General features: G+C 37.3%; 1 protein-coding gene across 2 annotated transcripts in view; it reads right to left on the bottom strand.

The window, feature by feature from the left end:
* Positions 1-8,962: 8,962 nt before the first annotated feature.
* The window catches only part of LOC122789881 (myelin and lymphocyte protein-like), a 278,451-nt gene continuing 267,227 nt past the window's right edge, over positions 8,963-20,186 (bottom strand). For both annotated transcript variants that reach the window (XM_044057320.1, XM_044057316.1), the window contains exon 4: positions 8,963-10,351. In XM_044057320.1, coding sequence (XP_043913255.1) covers positions 10,277-10,351 — 75 coding nt within the window. In that variant the 3' untranslated portion in view covers positions 8,963-10,276. The remainder of the gene's footprint in view (positions 10,352-20,186) is intronic.

Here is a 20,186-nt window from a genome sequence, read left to right as displayed (position 1 = left end):
ACATCTCTTTTTCATGTCACTGTACCCAATTCTAAACCAACTGGAAGATCATTATCTAATAATTGGTGGTGACTGGAACACACATCAAAACCCAGAAAAGGACAAATCGAACCCGACCAAACCACATAATAGACAAGCTACGATAGCTTTAAATGAACTTAATCAAGACTTCAAACTATATGACCCCTTTAAATATGAGGATAAAGATAACAGAACTGGGACTTACACATTCTACTCCCAATGCCATAAAATGTGGGTGAGGATAGACTTCTTTTTTAATCTCAGACATGCTCATTAACATGGACCCTACAATAGTCATACACACTAGATTTCTGTCGGATCATTCCAAAGTTACACTGAGTATTAACTGGGACAAAAAAAGGTTTTTAAACAATAGAGCTAATAATTGGTCATTAAATCCTAATCTGCTGTTCTAAACAGATTTAGTAAAAGAGATTGAGGCGATATTAAAAACATCCCTTGTAAATATCTTCAGTTCCCAAACATCAATGGATATAGAATGGGTGACGACCAAAACACAAATCAGAGAAACTTTCATTAAAAAAGCAGCATATTATAAAAAAATCCAACTGAAAGAGGAACATAAAATAAAGGAGAAAATAGAACAACGTGAGAGAGAATTGATAAATAACCCTAATAATCAAACAGAAATGGACCTCCTAAAACTACAAAGAGACATATATATGTTCGAGAACAGAAATTTATCTTTTTATGAGACAAGACAGTTGGATAATTATGCAGAAGAGGCCCAAATTCCTTCCAGAGCCTTGGCCAGAATTATCTCTCAAAAAAATCCACCTCAATTATAGCAGAAGTAAATTACAGAGTGAAAAACTATACAAGAAATGAGGAAATTATCAAAGTATTTGAACAAATATTTACTCAAACATATGGAGAACAAATTCTACAAGCCTTGAAGGAGGATAGGAATCTTTTTCTTCAAAAACTAAAATTCCCTAAACTAGATTTAGATCAACAAAAAAAAACTAAAGGAGCCCATTTCCATTAATGAGATAACCACAACAATTAAACATCTGAAACCACACAAGGCCCCAGGACGGGATGGTCTTACCTCAGAATTTTATAAATCCTTCAGTCCACTAGTTGCCAAATTATTATACCATGTGCTGAACTATATAATAAATAACAATATACATGAAATTCACTTTAACACCTCTAAAACTATTTTTATATTAAAAGACCAAGCGGACCCTAAAAATCCAGATAGCTATAGACCCATCTCTCTTTTAAATATAGACACCAAGATTCTGACCTCAGTACTCACAAATACAGTTAAAAATCTGATAGAGAAAATCATTTCTCCAGAACAATCTGGGTTTACACCATGTAGACAGACCAGTGACAACATGCTAACATTAGAAGTGCTAATATCCTTTGCAAATCAGAGAGATACCAACATCTTCACAATGGTAGTAGATGCCCACAATTCTTTCGATAGGGTCAATCTTGAATTCTTGCTGCAAATGTTACCTCACTTTGACATACCTAAAAATTTTATACAGATCATTCAAATTCTCTATAGTAATCCATATACATCCCTATATATAAACAAAACATGGTCAAACAGAATTTCGATAAAAAATGGAACAAGACAAGGCTGCCCGCTATCACCCTTTCTTTTCAACCTATACTTAGAACCCCTATTCCTATATATTAAACAAAAAAAAAAAATCATAATCCTCCTCAGTACATAACTTCAAAGTTTATCTTTCAGCATTTGCAGACAATTTAAACATATACTTTACTACACCAAGCTCAGACATGAACAAAATAATAAACACAACTGAACAATTCTCATACATGCCTAACTACAAATTAAACCTTAATCAAACTAATATATTCCCCTTAAGGCCACCTAGACTCATCTACCCAATACCTCTCTTAGACAAAATAAAAATAAAAGTAGAAGCCAAATACCTGGGGATTACTTTCTTTCAAAATAACAAGGAATTATACCAAAATAATGTAACTCTTAAATGGCAAAACATAACACAAGATTGTACAAGATGGAATAACCTTAAGCTACCGTTTTTGTCTAAAGTATCAATAATTAAAATGAACATACTACCTAGATTAATATATCTATTTATGACATCTCAGATAACTGTACATAATAAATTCTTCAAACAAATTCATACCTTTCTAGCAAAATTTGTATGGGAACCTAAAAAGACCAGAATCTCCTATCAAAAACTAACACCTCCCAAGAACAAAGGGGATCTGAACTTGCCTAATTTCAAAACCTACTACTCTATTATCAACACTAATAGAATACTGAGAATAGCAGAGTACGACCCCTCGGCAAAGACTGGCTCACTGGCCTGGGTAACAATATACTATAGGTATATAAAGACACTAGACATCAATCCCAAAGTGCTTCCCTTCTTAAAAAAGATTTACAAGCCTATAACATAGAAATGAACTAAACTTGAATGAAAAAAAGAAAAAACACCACAAATATGAAGAAAAATACTCTTTTAATGAACGCTTTCATCAGTAGATAGACTTGACTTCATCAGATTACATAAAACATTGACATCACTTCCTTTTAAAAGCCAGGCTCCACCACATAACCACAATTAATTTCCTCTACAGGATTCAAATTGTATTGCAACACTGTTTCTCAAGTAATATTGCCTCTACAGGATTCAGGCTGTATTGCAACACTATGTTTTAAAACTAAACATTTTAATATATGTAAAACTTGATTAAGAAATAATAATAAAAAAATTGCAAGACAAAACCAACTACAATAGTGTTTGTTCTTCATAGTAACCCATATGTATAAATAAATAACAAACATCAATCCAGCATACTGTTGCTACACTAAGACAGTATAAAAAGATGTATTATAAACAAACATTGATCACATTTTCCCCTACTTTCCTTATTTGCTGTGCAAGTTAAAACATTACAAAACTACCAAAGATAACGTTCAGCTTTCAGTTTTAAATAACTAGAGAGGGGAATAATATCATTCAACCCAGGGGGGTTGTTGGCATTAAGTCTTAACTGCCACATACATTCTCTAAATTCCAGAAACAATTCTCATGGACCTCCCTGTTGTTTTAAGAACAACTTGGTCAAAGGCAATAAATTTAAACCTATGGTCAGGATTTTCCTTGATGTGCAATGCCAATGCATTTTTTCACTGGCTTTTTTAATATTATAATTGTGTTGGTATACATGCACTTTGAAAGCCTTTTTAGTCTTGCCTATGTAAAATCCTTCACAGGATTGACATAAGGCTGCATAAACTACAAAAGTGGTGTTACAATTCAACCTATGGTTCAAATGTATTAGACCATAATATGGAATATGTAAGGTGTCCATTTCAAAAATACTGGAACACTGTGTACAATGACCACATGTGGTCATCCATCCTTTTCCATAGGTTTTATAACTCTCTGGGTTTTGTTCAAGTAATTTTTTAAAACAAGCATCTTTTTTATATACAACACATGGCTTTTCCCCCACATTTTTTAACAATTCTTGATCACTTCTAAAAATAAACCAATTCTTATTTAATATGTCCTTGATGTCATAAAATAATGGGTTATACGTTAAAATAAGGGCCTTGCTGAAATCTTGGGTCATGTTTGTATCTTCACTCAAAATGTTAATATTAGGGGTAACATTACCAGATGTATCAGTCCCTAATAATGGAAAAAGTGTCCACATACCCTTTTTTCCATGACCTCATTAAGAATTGGTTCAATAAAATTGTTAGGATGCCCTCTTTGTTGTAACATACCCCTCAACTTGTCCCTCTCTTCATAGAACATTTCTATGTCACTGATCATACGTGCCACTCTAACACATTGGCTTTTGACAAGTGACTTTTTTTGAATGTCAGGGTGTCCAGTCTCATAGTGTAAGAGGGTATTAGAATATGTGGGTTTTCTGTATATCGTGGTTTTAAAGTTCTGTTCTATTTCATTTTTGATAATAAATATATCCAAAAAATTGATCTTATCACTGCTCTGTTCCATAGTGAAATTTAAAAAAGATGTACTAGTATTTAAAAATTAAAAAAAAAATCTGTAATTCATTTTCACTGCCTTCCCAGAATATTAATATATCATCCAAAAATCTCCCATAAAATTTACACAGCTTGAATAGCTCTGAAGTGAATACCTGACTGAGTTCCCACTGGGCCAAAACTATATTGGCAAACAGGGGGGCGCAGGCCGCCCCCATTGCTACACTTGTTGTCTGTTTAAATAGCTGGTGTTCAAATATGATGTCATTGTTTTTAAGGACCAATTCCATTAACGTTCTAAACATTAATATCCTTTCATGCCTTATATTTGTGTTACTGCATAAAAAAATCATAAAATAGGTCAAGGCCCTCTTCGTGTGGTATTACGCTAAATAAATCTTTTATATCGATGGTAGCCAAAATGAATTTATTACTATATAATTCTTTCTTGATTTTCTTCAAACAATCCCATGAATCCTTGAGTATATGTTGGTAATCAAGAAGCATAGATTTTAAATGAAAATCAAGAAATTTGGCTAAAATTCACAAATTCAATGCAACTAAGTCCCCATACTGTCCACAGTGTAAAGACCAGATTGCAGACCTAATACATATATTCTGGAGTTGTAAATGCGTTTTCAAGCTTTAGAATTCCCTTAAGTTACAACTGCAAACATTGGGGTACCAAGCATCAACACTAACATGGGAATTTACTCTTTTACACATCCTCTCGGCCAACATCTCAGGAAAACAAGCTAACCCACTTATAACGATTTTCTTATTAATGAAGCTATATATAGCTCACAAATGGTTAGATTCTGTAAGTATCTCTTGGGAGGAATTCAAGAAATCTACTATTAAACATCTATTAGCACATAAAATAGTACTGGACAAAAGAAACAAAAATATGAAAGTCTGAGCAATCTGGTAAAAGTCCTATAACATCTTATTAGCATAAAGCATCAGGTACACCATATCTTAAATGAACTGGAAGTATTCCCACATGTACACAGCTTAACTATGGATGTAGAATCATTTTTGTATGTGCTGTTTTTAGACTAATGAAATTAATTGGGAAAGCATCCTTGTATATATTGTAATTAGGTATGTTGTGTGACCTACATGTTTCTACTTTATCCACAACGTATAACATGCAAATATGGTCATTTTGTAAATATGGAATGGTTATGGTTTTTGCAAATGTAAAACAAAAATAAAAATTATTGAAAAAAAAAAGAAAAGTATGCTTTCCTAACAGAGCTTCCTCTAGGTTATCTGGCACCAGATTGGCACCTCCCTAACCTGAAGCTGAAGACTAATAAAAACAAAAATAACTCTTGTACTCCATTCTTTCCCTATTGACACCTGCAGATCATGCCACTTAAGAGATTGTGCATGGTAAAGCTGCCCACTTTGCCCTGCCCTTGTTGCAGCTCTGCATCCTAAACCACATGTATAGTAGTACTGGCTTTGCAGAACATGCTTCTTCAGATATTGAAGGGCTAGAGCACTTTTGCCTGGTCAGAATAGGATGCATCAGCAATAATGAAAAGAAAAGGAAAAGCTGCAGCCTATTACCAGAGCAGGTAGGTTAACGTACTATTTATCAGCATAATACAGCACTACTTCTCAATATGTTAGCTAACATGTAACAGGAGTGGTTACAATAAAGTCAGTGGTAGAAGGAGTCACTTCTTCCTAGAAGCCTAGTCACTGGATGTTGTCCTTGGCCTTTCTTACTTGCTGGATGAGCCACTTATTTTTTGGTGCTGCTACTGAATGGGCAACAGGAGTGTAGTTGCAGTGAAACTAGTATCAGCTTTGTGGGGAGGGGTCACCTCTTTCTATAAGCTGCTACACTGGAATACAATTATTATACCATCTATGAATGATTGCTTGGTAGATTATAGGATCTTGCAGCAGAGCAACCAACTACTTCACAGCATAAGACAGAAATGGTATTAAATAATATGTAGGTCTTTGGTTTCAGTCTTTAGCTTTCAACATTAAAGAATGATGAACCCTTTCAATCTATATGAAAGTGACTCAGGGAATTTCAAGCCTACTGCCAAAAATTATTCTGAGAAAAAAAAGCCTACCATCATATGTAGCCCATATAGTGATATGTTATTTCATCTACAATAGTTGCCTTTGTTTTCCTTTCTCTCAGTAGTATAATTAGGTTTTATTCAATGGTGAAGTAGAACTGCATTTCACTTTCCTGCTTTTCATTCAAGAGTTCTTTCACATCAAACATTTTGTGTCAATATGGATAACAATTCAAGCTTGTCATGATTGCAGTCTGGCAAAGGTTGGAGATAAGTTATCTCTTAGGTTTCCTGCAGCAGATTTTCTTTCTTTATTTATTTATTTATTTTTTGGGGGTATTCATTTCAGCCCAGAATGATGGAAACATCATCTGAGGTATTCATAGTTAATAATGAAGCTGTTTGTTAGTGAGAACCTTTTAAGCTTTTACATAAAATGTATGAGAGATGTTGTTGACATTCCTGGACATCACTTAGGAGACATTCACAGGTAACATTTCCTGTTTATTTTGATTAATTTAAGAAATTTTTATTCTTGAAGCAAATTAATTTTAATGACCACCTCTCAGCAAGTGCTAAATGTAATGTTTGTGACACCGATCAGAATGTACCATCCAATTCAGTAGTAACCTGAGTGCACTAATTGAGCACGTAGCCAGCTTACAGTGAGACATCCTAAGGGTAGCGGTAATGGACGTTATGGAAATCAAATCATAGCTGCAGCATATAGCCAGTTTGTAACTTGGTGTGTAAACATATAAGTTATAATTTAATCCATCAGCAAACTAAACTTTTCTACCCAAGAATTATAGATCTATAAAAAAATAAACTTTATCTGAATAGTTGATATGATAGTCTAAATTCAAAAATGAGGAATAATACCTTATATCTCAGTTGTTACGCAAGACATACTTTGGCATTAACTTGATGCATGTGAGAGTTAGACTATGAACTGAAGGTAAGCAGAAGGCAGTGTATGCTATATGGATACAGAATACAGTAGAATTAGAGCCTTTTTTGTTTGCATTCAAAATCAATGTAGCTATCACTTCTGGTCTCACTTTTTTATATTTACTGGTTAGTAAATAACAGCCTCCATCTAAAGCATTTTAATCCCTTTATGTATCTTCACTTAATTTATTATTTTTCTCTTCTGCATTTTGACACTGACTCAATCTATCTATCACAGCAACCAACAGGATCAATACTTTGGTAAACTGCTACTTACACAGTGAAGAAGGGGATTAGTCTGAAAGCTTTGTGGTTTTAATGTTTTTTTGAATAAACTACTATAGATCTGCTCAGCATTTCCAGCAGCTGACGTTTGCTATTCCTAGTCTATCTATCCACATAATCTTTACTGTTCATGTATGCACTGTTTACACTGAAGATGCTTGTACAACATTTCCATTGATGATTTGCTTACTCTCCAGTGCCTGACAGAGCATTTACCAAGCAAACTTAACTGCATCCCACCAGCCACATGTGATGTCAATAGCTGTAGTAGCTTTTCTTCAAAGATTAGAAACTGAGGTGTTTATATGGAACAACATCTGAAAGAATGTAGTGGAGTCCAAATAGTGAAGCATTTCAATGAAATATACATATGTATGTACGTAATAACTGACAGATAATTAGAAAAAAATATATGCCATCTTACAACAGTAGCTTACCAACAGTGTGATAATGTGTGGATTGCATACATCAAAAAGCCTTTAACAGCCTCTGCAGTCTAGGGCTCCATGTCTTTTATCATAGAATATGTTTGCTGAATCATTTTCGGTTATAGGTCAGCCAGTTAGGTGTGTCCACAACAGTTCTCAGGTGCTCATAATAATGAGAATACTACATGTACAGTATAAATCAAAAGTATACAATCTGGACATGGGTATGGGCATCAGCAGATATGGAATCCTTTGCAAAGCCCACTTCTAGCAGAATAGTCACATGGACTTGCTTATCGAAAGTCCGATTAGTAGATATTTGAGGATTCTTCTGTCAGCAAAACTTTATATTACCTATCTACTATGTGCCATAACTGTCACTGCTTACCGAAAATGTCACATGCTGTTACATAGTCTGGGAATATGATGAATGCACACCGAGTATTATCCCCCACAAGACATATGGAGACATAGCCCAATAAAATATCCCATACATTAAGCCAAGTTTATGTATCTGACATAATGCTGTATCATTCTCACAGCAATATTCCACATTGTGTGGAGCACTGTGGTTGTCACAGTTTAAAACTGTCATTACTGCCTTAAAATGCTCCAAGCTAACTCTCATTCGGTACCTCATATGGGACTGTCTCTTTCTGTCACAAATTCACACTGATGTTTTCCATATCTTAATATACACGCTATAGGATACATTTATATTATGAGAAAGAGGAAAGGGTATAATACATATGAATCCCCATTTGTAAGATGTAAATGTGTCCTGATAAAACATCATATACTCTGAAAGCAGTTTTATGACTGAGGAGTAATGCTAAAGATCGTTACTTACACAACATTTTCATTATTAGAGCATGATGTACTGTGGAAGAGTCACAGCCAAGTCTTTGAAAGTACGTACCATTATTTTCTGTCCATAGCCAATGCAAGATAGCATCTGACAATGGCAAGTGCATTTTATGTTTCAAACACTTGGTGAGCCAGGATTCCATCAATCATGATATAATGAAGTTTATGATCAACAATTAGTCCTTTTGTAATATAGAACACTTTTTTAAAATAGAAGATAGCTGGCAGTTGCCATCAGGGGCACATCAGTAATTACCGGCATGTCAATTCTTTTTGTTTTTTCCAGCAGGGAAGGGTCCACAGTCATCCAGGATGAAATAGGACAAAGTAATTAAGGTACAAATATTCTCAAAGCATTCTGTAGTTCAACAAATGTGTTTTATTTATTAATTAATTCAATTTAAAACATAATATATTAATCTGCAACATTTTACAATACAATACATACTAAAAGCAGGATTTTCATCATCTTAATATACTTCCTGAATTAAGAACGATGTATATCGAACTGTATTGAGATGATATTTTCTCGCTGGCTGTTCTTGTTTTCCAAAGTAAATAGCATGCCTTCATTGAAACAATTACAAAATAAGTGGAGGACACAACAAGGTTTCAGAATCAGTTACTGAAAAGAATACATTTTTAATAGGCGTGAAGTATGTCATATAATGCTAACAGATAACTGAGTCTGAAACAATGCATAAGTCCGGATTTGAAGTAATATACATACATTAATACATGTTTCTGATATTGAAAAAATGATGTATAACTAAAAAAATCAACAGTCAAAAAAAATTTTTCTTAATTTATTTTTGGGACAGCACAAGTTCAGTGTACTATTTGTTTTTCTGTGTTTTTAAACAACAGATTATAAAAGTTAACCTGATTTCAAAAGCAGTTAGTTCATACAGAATCATTTAACTGAAAATGTCTAGATTACATTTTACAAGTCATTCTTTTCTGAATGTGCATCCTCTACTAATAGGAAGACAAGTGGCATTCTAGCTTCAAGATAAATTTTCAATTATTACAATTAGAACAATATAGACATATACAGAAACATCTCTTATTGTGTAGAGAAGTATTAATCAGAAGAAAGCTAACAGTTTTATTGTGAAAGGGTGGCTTCTTTTGCGTTCCAGAATAATTGGTGAAATGCCTATATTTTCTAGAATGCTAGTTACAGTAAAGCAGCCCTGAAAATCATTCTATGCACTGTGGTTACTGCAAGAAGCAGACAATGAAACAAACATTTCTTTTAACTATGCATGATGTCTATACTTCCTACAATACAACTGTGCAAGTAAGGCATAATATTTTTCTGAGTTTCCTTTGTTTGTTGAAGTACAAAAAAAATAAACTGCAAGCTATAATGCAACCATGTTGGTAATAAGGAGTTTGTTAAAACAAACATTTTGCAACACAAAATCAGCATTAGATTTGAATGTGTATGCATTTCTAACTGTATTACAATTTGTTTTTGCATTCTTAAGGAACAGCATTTAAAACATTCATACAAAATAAAATAAAAACTAAAGCAAAAGAACTATCCAAAAAATGGAGCAGAAAAGTATTATACATCCAAAAACAATATATCCAAAATAAAGGACAATTTTGTAGTAATCAAAAATTACATCATAGTCATGAATAAAAGAAAAGAAACAAGAGAACAGTTATGAGGATTTCCATCTCAGGGCAGAAAAGATTGTGTGGATCGTATAGAGTAATGTTGCCACAAATGCAAATACCTAAAAGAAAAACAAATATAACTAGTTACAATCTGCAGTACTGGGAAATAGATCAAATAATCATATGACAGGCAGCAAGGCATATTGACATTAGCACTTGTAGATATACTGGGGATGAGGAAGTCCCCAGCAAAACAATACAACTAAGAAAGCTACCTTCATTATCAAATGGTTCAACCAGCACAACTATAGTTACATAGAGAAGCAAAACTCACTGAGAGCGAACATCACCTCGAGATATTGTATTCTGTTATGTTGTAAACAGCATGTACACACATGCACATGCATGCACACATACATACATACATACATACACACACATCTATATATATATATATACACACACACACACACACACACACACGTGTTAAGGGGATACATAAAGTATCAATCTATACACAATATTCAGCATTTATGTAGTGTTATCCACATCAACATACACAAATACATGCACGTGCATACACCACCTGTAGATATATCACCTAGTAGCATAATATTAAATACTGGGTTGTCAAAACAAAACTTTTAGAATCTACATCTTCCATCATGGCTGCCCAGCTGCAGCAAGCATACACTTGTATAATGGATCAACAAGCCACAATCAGACAACTGCAAATGTAGGCTAATGTCTTGAAAAGTCAGCACCACTGAAAAACTTGATATTAATTTGAGAAAGTATGATACAGAAGGAAAAGACACAATATTAATTTGACTGAAGTATGACAAAGTACGACTGAAGTAGAAGGAAGTGACATGGTGTAACCTTGACAACAGATATCAAAGGTTCTCAGTATATGGCACACAGTCAAAATACAAAGGACTCACTGCTTATTTCAAACGACCCACCAAAGATAATTAAACACCATGGCAAACCATATTTTGTTTCCTAAACTTCAGTGACAAGTATTTTTTATTTGGATGGCAAAGGAGGGAAGGAGTTTTTTACCATGTGACCAGAAGGCATGCACTTTTTATGACTATTCACCTGAAGTGATGAATAACTGGACAGATTGTGTTGACACCTGTGCCTTATGCCACCACAGCCCTCTGCCAACAGTTTTTAAGTACCCAGTGACACTGCAGATTAAATGTGAGAATGTATGGAGAACGTTTAATCCACCTGAGCCTGCACTGGGGTCCATATAGTAGGTTATTAATGCAAAGGGTCTCCCAAGTCTGATTTTGGTGAATAAAAATCATCATTATGAGAAGTTGGAAAGTGGAAGAAGGAATCACAAGACAGGATTTGCACAAGAGGATCCTGATAACAACAAGAAGAATGGCAATCATATCAAAGTGGGATGGGGAATACAGGGATTCAAAGAGCAATGGAGGAAGATGCTGTAGTACTAATGGGGTAGAAGTCGAGAGAAATCAAGATGGGAGACAAAAGGCGGGAGAACTTAGGAGGGAAATGAGAATCTACAGAGGAATATTTCTAGAAAAAAATTAAGAATGTAAAAAAAAAAACAGATAAATAAAAACTTAGCCAGAGATATAAAATAACTCCCAAACCAAAATACTTCACTTTAAAAAATCTTGCTATGAAAACATGGTGAAAAACACACTTAAAAACATCTATACATCTTACACTGAGCTGAACACATTAGAGGACAAAGGAAGTAAAAATACATAAATAAATATCTTTCCATAACTAAAAGTTACACCTACTTGTAAGAATGAAAAATCCAATCCATCAGTACATCAAGGCTGTCAAGCAGCATTCACTTACCTAGCTTCCCAAGCTCTTAAAGTCAGCCAAAGAACGTAAGTGTATCTACTTCTCCTACCTTCCTGCAACTATTTTTTGACTCTTACATTTCTCTGTTTGCCTAAAACCCCCATCTGCTCTTTCTCTGGTCTCTCCTACTCTGAACTGTCCCTCTTGCATTTCTCTAGTTCCTTCTAACCATCTCCTATATTTCTTTACTGAACTACTGCCTTCCTTCCATTAGATTTTTCTTTGACTATCTCACCTGGCTGCTCTATCCCCCCACCGCCTCTCCTGTTCTCACTTCTGACACACTTAGCTGCTTATTCATTGTACTTTTTTCTTTCTGTGTTTTCTCCAAAGGTGGAGGTCCCATACGTGTTGTCCTACCTGTTCCCTCGTCTTAACTGTGTCATTGCTGTAAAGTCTAAACTTTATCCTCTCTCTGCTTGTACTTGCAAATAGAACTGCTTCCTCTATTTTCACCCTTCCCTCTCCCACCCCGTATCCCTACTTCTTGCTGTTACAGCCATTCTATCCTGTTTCATCCTCTCTTTCACCCCTCCGCTCCTCCCTTCCTTGCTACGATGCTTCTGTAAGCTACCCATAATCTTTTGCACCATTTAAATCTTTACCCATGCTTCCCTCTCACCTCTTTCTTATCAAGAGGTCCTGTGGTGTGCTCTGGCCAACAGAGGTGAGAGTTTTTTCTAGTTTACTGCTGGTTACAATATTTTCAAACTTATTGTCTTGTATATGCATTCTAGCTCTGGAAAGCCGTCAACTGTACTTGCATTTATAAAAACTGCCCAATTGTTTTATGCATCAACTAATTAGCTCTGATAAGCTAAAAACTGTGACTGCATTGACTACTATTTCTTATTTAGTCTCTAGTGAATGGCTTTTGTCTACATTGGTGATTTTACTGCCTGTCCACATATTAATGTTACTACACATTTGTAGTCTGCTTTATCTCAGAAATTAGCCACATGTGCATGTCAGTGCTTCTATCAGCTGTTGCTCCACAGTTGATGGATAGTTCTCCTCTCCTGGTCAGTTTTCCCTACAATACATATAGCGACAATCATAGCCTTTAGTAGATACTGTTTGAAGGAATACTATTCCACATATATGTGTTAAAGCTTTCTTATCTTTACTAGTGGTTTTCTTTTTCAGTGTTTTAGCTGTTTGGCCCATAATATTGATTTCTTCTGTTTGTGCTTTGTTCTCATTGCAATACATATACCGACTTCCCCTGCTTGCAGTTGCTTATTGTTTTAAGAGTACTATTTCAATGTTATAACATACACCGTTTTATTGCCTTACTGGCATATTTGTAATTTATGCTAACAGAACTGCTTTTACCAGTGTAAACTTTTAGCTACTGATCAAACTTGTTAAATACTCCCCCAGATTCATGAATCCTCCATGTGTAAGACTTAATAAGTCTTACTCGGAGGCTGCAGTTGAACGGTATGATGTCAGCGTGCCATGAATATTCATGAGGGCATGCTGACTCATACTCTAGTCTAACACGGTCCGTGTAGGAAAGCAGGGGTCGTGTCCGATTGCCGAGTACTGCAAAGGGACATGCCCCCAGAAGAGTTAGAGTCCTGATAGTAAACACCCACGAGCGAGTCCGCTGAAATGTCAACAAACACAACACCACACATCCCCACAGACTAAACCGTAGTGAAAATGTTTAAAATGTAAAAATAACCGTTTCATGTTTTTTTTTTATAATTTCCAATATGTTTGCCCGCATATGCGCTCGTTTGCGCGGGTATGCCCTTCGCTCAGCCACAGTTAGCAGATATAACATTGAAAAGCATATAAGATCTACATATGTAAATTAAGCCAAGTAGCAATAGTGTAGCGGTAGAGACGTCGCCCAAAGAGGAGGTAGTCACGGTTCGAGCCCCACAACATCCCTCTCCATTTTTCTTTAAAGTATGAAACAATTCCCCGACATATATAAATATAATTTAAGTAAAATGTAATGAAATGGCCCATGTATTTGTGAACACAACCTATATTATGTATATATAAAAAGGATCATAAGTGCCCATAGCTTAGCAGCACTTTAACAAGCTTAATATGAGTGCCCGTAGCGAGGCAGCGCTTTACCTAGCTTAATATGAGTGCCAGTAGCTAAACAGTGCTTTACCCAGCTTAATATGAGTGCCCGTAGCTAAACAGCGCTGAACCCAGCTTAATATGAGTGCCCGTAGCTAATCAGCACTGAACCCAGCTTAATATGACTGCTCATAGCTAAATAACGCTTTACCCAGTGTAAGCCGTTTGTGCGGAGCTGCGCAGCACACCAACCAGCTTACCATCCGGCAACGTTGGGCAACGTGTAGCAAAGTCGCCTTTACACAGACGCATCTCCTAGCCTGTCTAGACAGTAGTAAAATAAAAAAAGCAATGACAAGGATCGAACCCAGGATACTGTGCACCATAGTCAAAGTACTGAACCACTAAGCCATGACAATTGTATTTAGAAATCCAGTATTACCATACATATAGGAATGAATGAAAATATAACCATGACAAAGCCTGTTTGCTCTTAGCTGATAAATGTCCAAAACGGCCAATCACAAATAAGTGCGGGAAAACTGGCATATATAAGCTCCATAGGCAGGAATACACACCATAACTGATTGTGGTACCCATTTGCAGTCAGGATGGCAGGCGTCGGAGAGGGTAATTGCTTTAGAGCACAAAGGTGGGGCATTGAGGAGTCCAAATATATGGTTTGGCTCCTAGTCCACCATCATGAAGGCCGACTCATGCAGGGCCAGGTTCAATGGGCAGAATATAAGGCAGAGGCATGGAACCGGTAGGCACATGATCTTACCAGTGCCACAAGCATTCCCAGGACTGGTGAGCAGGTCCATCACCATCATGCGGACCTTAAGTGACAAAAAGAGGACCAACTGAACCAATGGATCCAGGAGGCCAGTCATATGCCCAATGCCCCACTAATGAGTAAGTATCCATGTAATTAAGTATGTAAGAAATGCTATACTAGCCTATAGTATGGATAGGTATGTTCCAATATCCCTTCATTTATATTACAGCTGCAGGTGTTTGTGCCGCGAATCGGCAAGCTTATGCTGATAGGCTGCGCCACCAGGCAGGTTAGCAATTATTCAGCTGGTATTATTATAGAATATAAGTGAGACAGCCTGTAAAAGAGTTCAGTGTTGTAACCCAGTAATAAAGGTCAAATAAGCCTAGAATAAAGATTCTGCTAGTATTCTAAGATCAGATAATTGATGCAGCCTGAAAAAGAGTATGGTAATCCATTAATAAAGATTAAACAAGTCTTAAATAGAGTTTCCACCTGTATTGTAATATCAGATAACTGCTTCAGCCTGAAAATGAGTGTTCTAATCCATCAATAAAGGACAGACAAGTCTTGAATACATCCTTTGTATATACTGTTATATGAAATAAGTGAGTCAGCTGGAAAGGATTGTTGTAAGCCAGTAATACAAGTTAATAAAGCCTAGAATTAAGTACCATCCTGAAATGTAAATATAAAATAAGTGACAGAGTGTGAGAAAGAGTTTGAAGCTACCAATAAAGGTGTAAGAAGTCTGGAATAAAGGTATACTGCATGCACTACATAATGAAATGAATGAGACAGCCACAACCAAAGAGTGAAATGTTTTTAATAAAGTACAATACCTGGACTGTGTCTGTCCCTCATTTTGGATACGTTGTTGTACCCTTGCATTATGGAGATAGTATGGTTGTATGAAATGCTGAACATCCACAGTTGTCTAGGCCCATATAAACTGGCTGATAGAAATGCCAGTATCTCAGAAGAATATTTATAGTCCTCAGCTGTTGCATGTATAGTATGTACTTGTTAATCCGGTACATGAGCAGCTTGTGCTTGTGATCCCACAAATGTCAGTGTGTTGCTAGAACTGTACGTAACTATTCAAATGTAGCAGGATACTTTACCTGAACACAGCCAGATATGAACATATATGAATACAAATGGAATGTATATTAATGTAGCAGTAACATCTCCATCACCAACATTTCTAAGGTTACATACAGGAAACTGTACTAATACATGTAGGGGATATATATCCGCATCTAGTAGGAATGTACAGTATACATATAGGTAATTTAAGTTGTTAATGTAATATTTTTTCACCCTACCTTATGTTCACAAATGATGCCATTCCACACCAAACTGGGCATGTGTATTTACAATTAATTCTTATGGACATTTGTCCTGTTGGTTTATACACATCTGCATGTACGTTGATGCATGTGACCTGTTCACGTATCCAAACCTGATGGCCTGTTGCCACCAATCAACCCTGCATGCTGTTGGAATGTCCACTGTTGTTCTAAATATGCATGTGTTATGCTTGCTGTTCAACTTTTGGAATTCATGTGTGTTTGGTTAATGGGAATACTACTGCATGCTGTTACAACTAATTTGGAATGGTGTTGTTTGTTACCAACCCAAAATGCCATTAAATACTGCTAAACATAGAACAACTAGGAAGGCGGGTCCCAGCGAACCCACCTCTCCCACTTCAGCTGGAGATGGCACCTGGCACCAGTGCCCAGCCCGGGACCTCCTCCTCCGGTGGCCCTGTGCCACCTTCGGATGGAAGCACTGCAGGGGATGGGGCTCGCCCCCCTCTGCAAGCGTGGCCGGAGGAGAGCCTCCCCTCACCCTCAAAAGGATCTGGTCTGTGGTGCGTAGTGAGATCAGGCATTCTGTGACTGGTCCCCTACACCAGCTTGAGGCGAGAATGGCGCAACTCACAGGTGTGCCTGCCCCTCCTATCCAGCCCACAGCACAGCCTCGGCCTGGGCTGTGAAGGTGCAGTGGTAACTGCCCATGGGTGGGGATCTCAGTTCCACTGTTGCCATCTGTGGGCTCATGGGCTTGCGATATCCAAACATCCGTCCCCATCAATTGTGTTTACCCACCACGTGTCATACTCCACCCCTGTATGCATCATTTGTCTTGTCTGTTAACCTCCCCAACCCACCTCCCCCAATATTCCTACTTCCTTTACCTCACATTCCACTCTTACCTGAAAAAAAAAATAGGGCAATCTGTACCCGCAAAAAAATTATGCCCCATACATAGCTGCCCATTTCGCACACATGTCTGCTGGACATGTAAACTGATAATTATAATTGGCTGTACAACATACTTTGTTGTCCTCACTCCTCTCTCAGGGGTGGAAGGTTTCAAATCCCACTCTAAATTTCTAACATATGCACAGCTGTTGCTGGTAAAGAATTGGGCAGCTATGGGCCTTCCCTACATCCTTCCTGCACATCCCGAGCTTGTTTTCCTACTGTCCTACCCTCTTTGTGCCCCCTTTTTCACCACTTCCCTATTTCCCCATTTTCTTTTCTTTAAAAGAAATTAGCCCGGGTGTTAGCGGGAGTAAGCACTTTTAAGCAGTAGTCAGCAGGTGTGCGCTTGTGTGCGCTTAGCTAAGCGTAGATAAGCATAGATAAGCGTTGCGCAAAGTCACGCAAACCCGCTTACAACTGCTTAAAAGTGCCTTAGTCACTCTGTATGACAAGACCTGTAGTCTGCTCATCAGCAAAATAAAATACCCCTGTCAGTCTCGAACCCCGGACCTCGAACACACTAGACTGCATGAATTACCACTGAGCCACAGCAGATATAGAATAACTTGGTGCTGTAATAAATATATCATGCATTACTATGAGGGAATGTAAAGGGAAAATAGGAATGCCATAACACAAATCATGTTCTGTGGGTCTTTTCCAGCAGGTTATGTGGAATGGTATGATATGACTGTGAAAAGAGAACCAGGCATTCTTGCAGGATATTATGTTACAGTAGTACTTTACAAACTCCACATGGTATCACAGCAGGAGAAACACTGGCCTTTCTGAATACGGCACACACCTGAATTAACAACTGTGAATGCTATAAAGGAATGGCCCTGAGTCATAAACATATGTTAGCTGTGCCGTCTGACTCTGTGTGGAATGCAGTAACAGTAGGCAGACATGTGTGGAATCACATGTAATGAATAATGTCAATAGGTGAGAGTAGACACTGCCTGCACGTCAGACAAGGTGTAGTAATACATATGTTCTGATTCCCTCACAGTCTCAAATGAAATATGTCAGTAATATATTACAAGGCTAACTCACCTGTATGTACCTTTCCCTGAGGCTGTTCCAATATATACATGACAGTATCTGAGGCCTGGCAGAGGCAGAAGCATACAGACATATCGGCTCTTCTGCTGTTACACACTCTGAAAATAGCTTTCGAATGAGTTCTACAAGCTTTCCCTTTGTAGGGGTACAACACAGTAATATCCAAGAATGTAGCCATGCACTGCTAGCAACAAACCGTGACAATGCCACTGTTCCACTGCCGAAAGGACTGGTGTGGTGCACAGACAAAGAATACTAGGCTAATCTCAGGCTACCATCTGGATATGTCCACAGGTGGAAGCTACACAGATAGACTACTTGCCTTCATAGACTAACAGGTACACAGAAACCCTGTATGTTCAGCAAGGTAAACACCACACGATAATAAATAAAGTTCTCTGCAGGTCTGCACCCCTACCCAAAAGTAACATATACCTGTGTAGTCAGGCACAACCAAGGGTGTAGGTAGCTATACTCAGTACTGACATATGTCCCCTTGTCTTGAGCAGCCTGTGCTAATGTCAACACAAACAAACCAACAACTGTTCTGAAGTGAGTAATGTACTAAGGACAGTATAGCAGTATAAACACACTGCATGTGCCTGATAATTGCAATTGGTAGTACAACATACATTGTTGTCCTCACCACTCTCTCAGGGGTTGAAGGTTTCAAATATCCCCCCAAATGTATTGCATATGCACAGCTGTTGCTGTTAAAGAAATGGCCCACTATGGATCTTCAATAGACCCATCCTGCACATCCCAAGCTGGTATACCTACTGTACTCCCCCGTTTGTGGCACCTTTCTCATCACTTTCCATGTCTGCATGGCAGGGCCCTTGTTCTGCTGAGCAAAAAAATAAAAGCTCCGTCAGTCTCAAACCCTGGACCTTGGGAACACAACATTGCATGAAGTACCACTAAGCCTCAGAAGACATACAGCAAGCTGCTGCTGTAATAAATATATCATGTATTACAATGTGTGACTGTAAAATGAAGAGAGTAATTTCAAAACACAAATCTCGTCCAGTGAATCTTTATCAGCAGTTATTGTGGAATTGTATGACATGACTGTGATAAGAGAGACAGCCATTTTAGCAGGACATTATGTTACAGTATTACTTTACAAACACCACACACTATCACACCAGGATAAACACTGACATATTCGAATAGGGCAGAGGCCATACATCCCAACTATGAATGCTTTACACGGATGTCCCTGATTCGTAAGCAAATCCTAGATGTGTCCCTGTGAAACCCTCTGAAAAATACACATGTTATGCAGAAAGTTGGGGAAGTACATGTAATGGAAAATGTCAATAAGGAACAGTAGACACTGCCTGCACATCACAAAAGGTGGATTAATACATATGCTCTCATTCTCTCACAGTCTCTGCTTAATGTCTGTAATATATTACAGCTGTACCTCACTTACATGTACCAGTCCCTGAGGTAGTTTGAATATAAACCTGAGTGTATGAGATGCCTGGAAGAGGCAGACACACACAGGCATATCATTGGGTCTGCTGTTACACACACTGCAAATAGATTTGGAAGGAGTTACACAAGCATACCCTTATGTAGGAGTACAACACATACATATCAAAGGATGTAGCCATGTACTGTTAGCAACCAAGTGTGACAATGACAGTTCTGCAGTGCTGGAAATACTGGTGTGGTGCACAGACAAAGGAAACTAGGCTAACCCCTGGCTATCATCTGCATATGTACATAGGTGGGAGCTACGCAGATGGACTACATTCCTTCAAAGACCAACAGGTACACAGTAACCCCGTATGTTCAGCAAGATGAACATCACACAATAATATGTACAGCTCTCTGTACCTCTGCACCACTACACAATAGTATAATATACATGTCTATTTAGGCTATACCAAGTTTCTAGTTAGGCAGACATAGTACTGA

This window comes from Protopterus annectens, chromosome 1.part2 (genome assembly GCF_019279795.1).
Source record: "Protopterus annectens isolate FY-2018-M chromosome 1.part2, PAN1.0, whole genome shotgun sequence".
NCBI classification, from domain to species: Eukaryota; Metazoa; Chordata; order Ceratodontiformes; family Protopteridae; genus Protopterus; species Protopterus annectens.
This window is presented reverse-complemented; position numbering and strand designations above follow the sequence as displayed.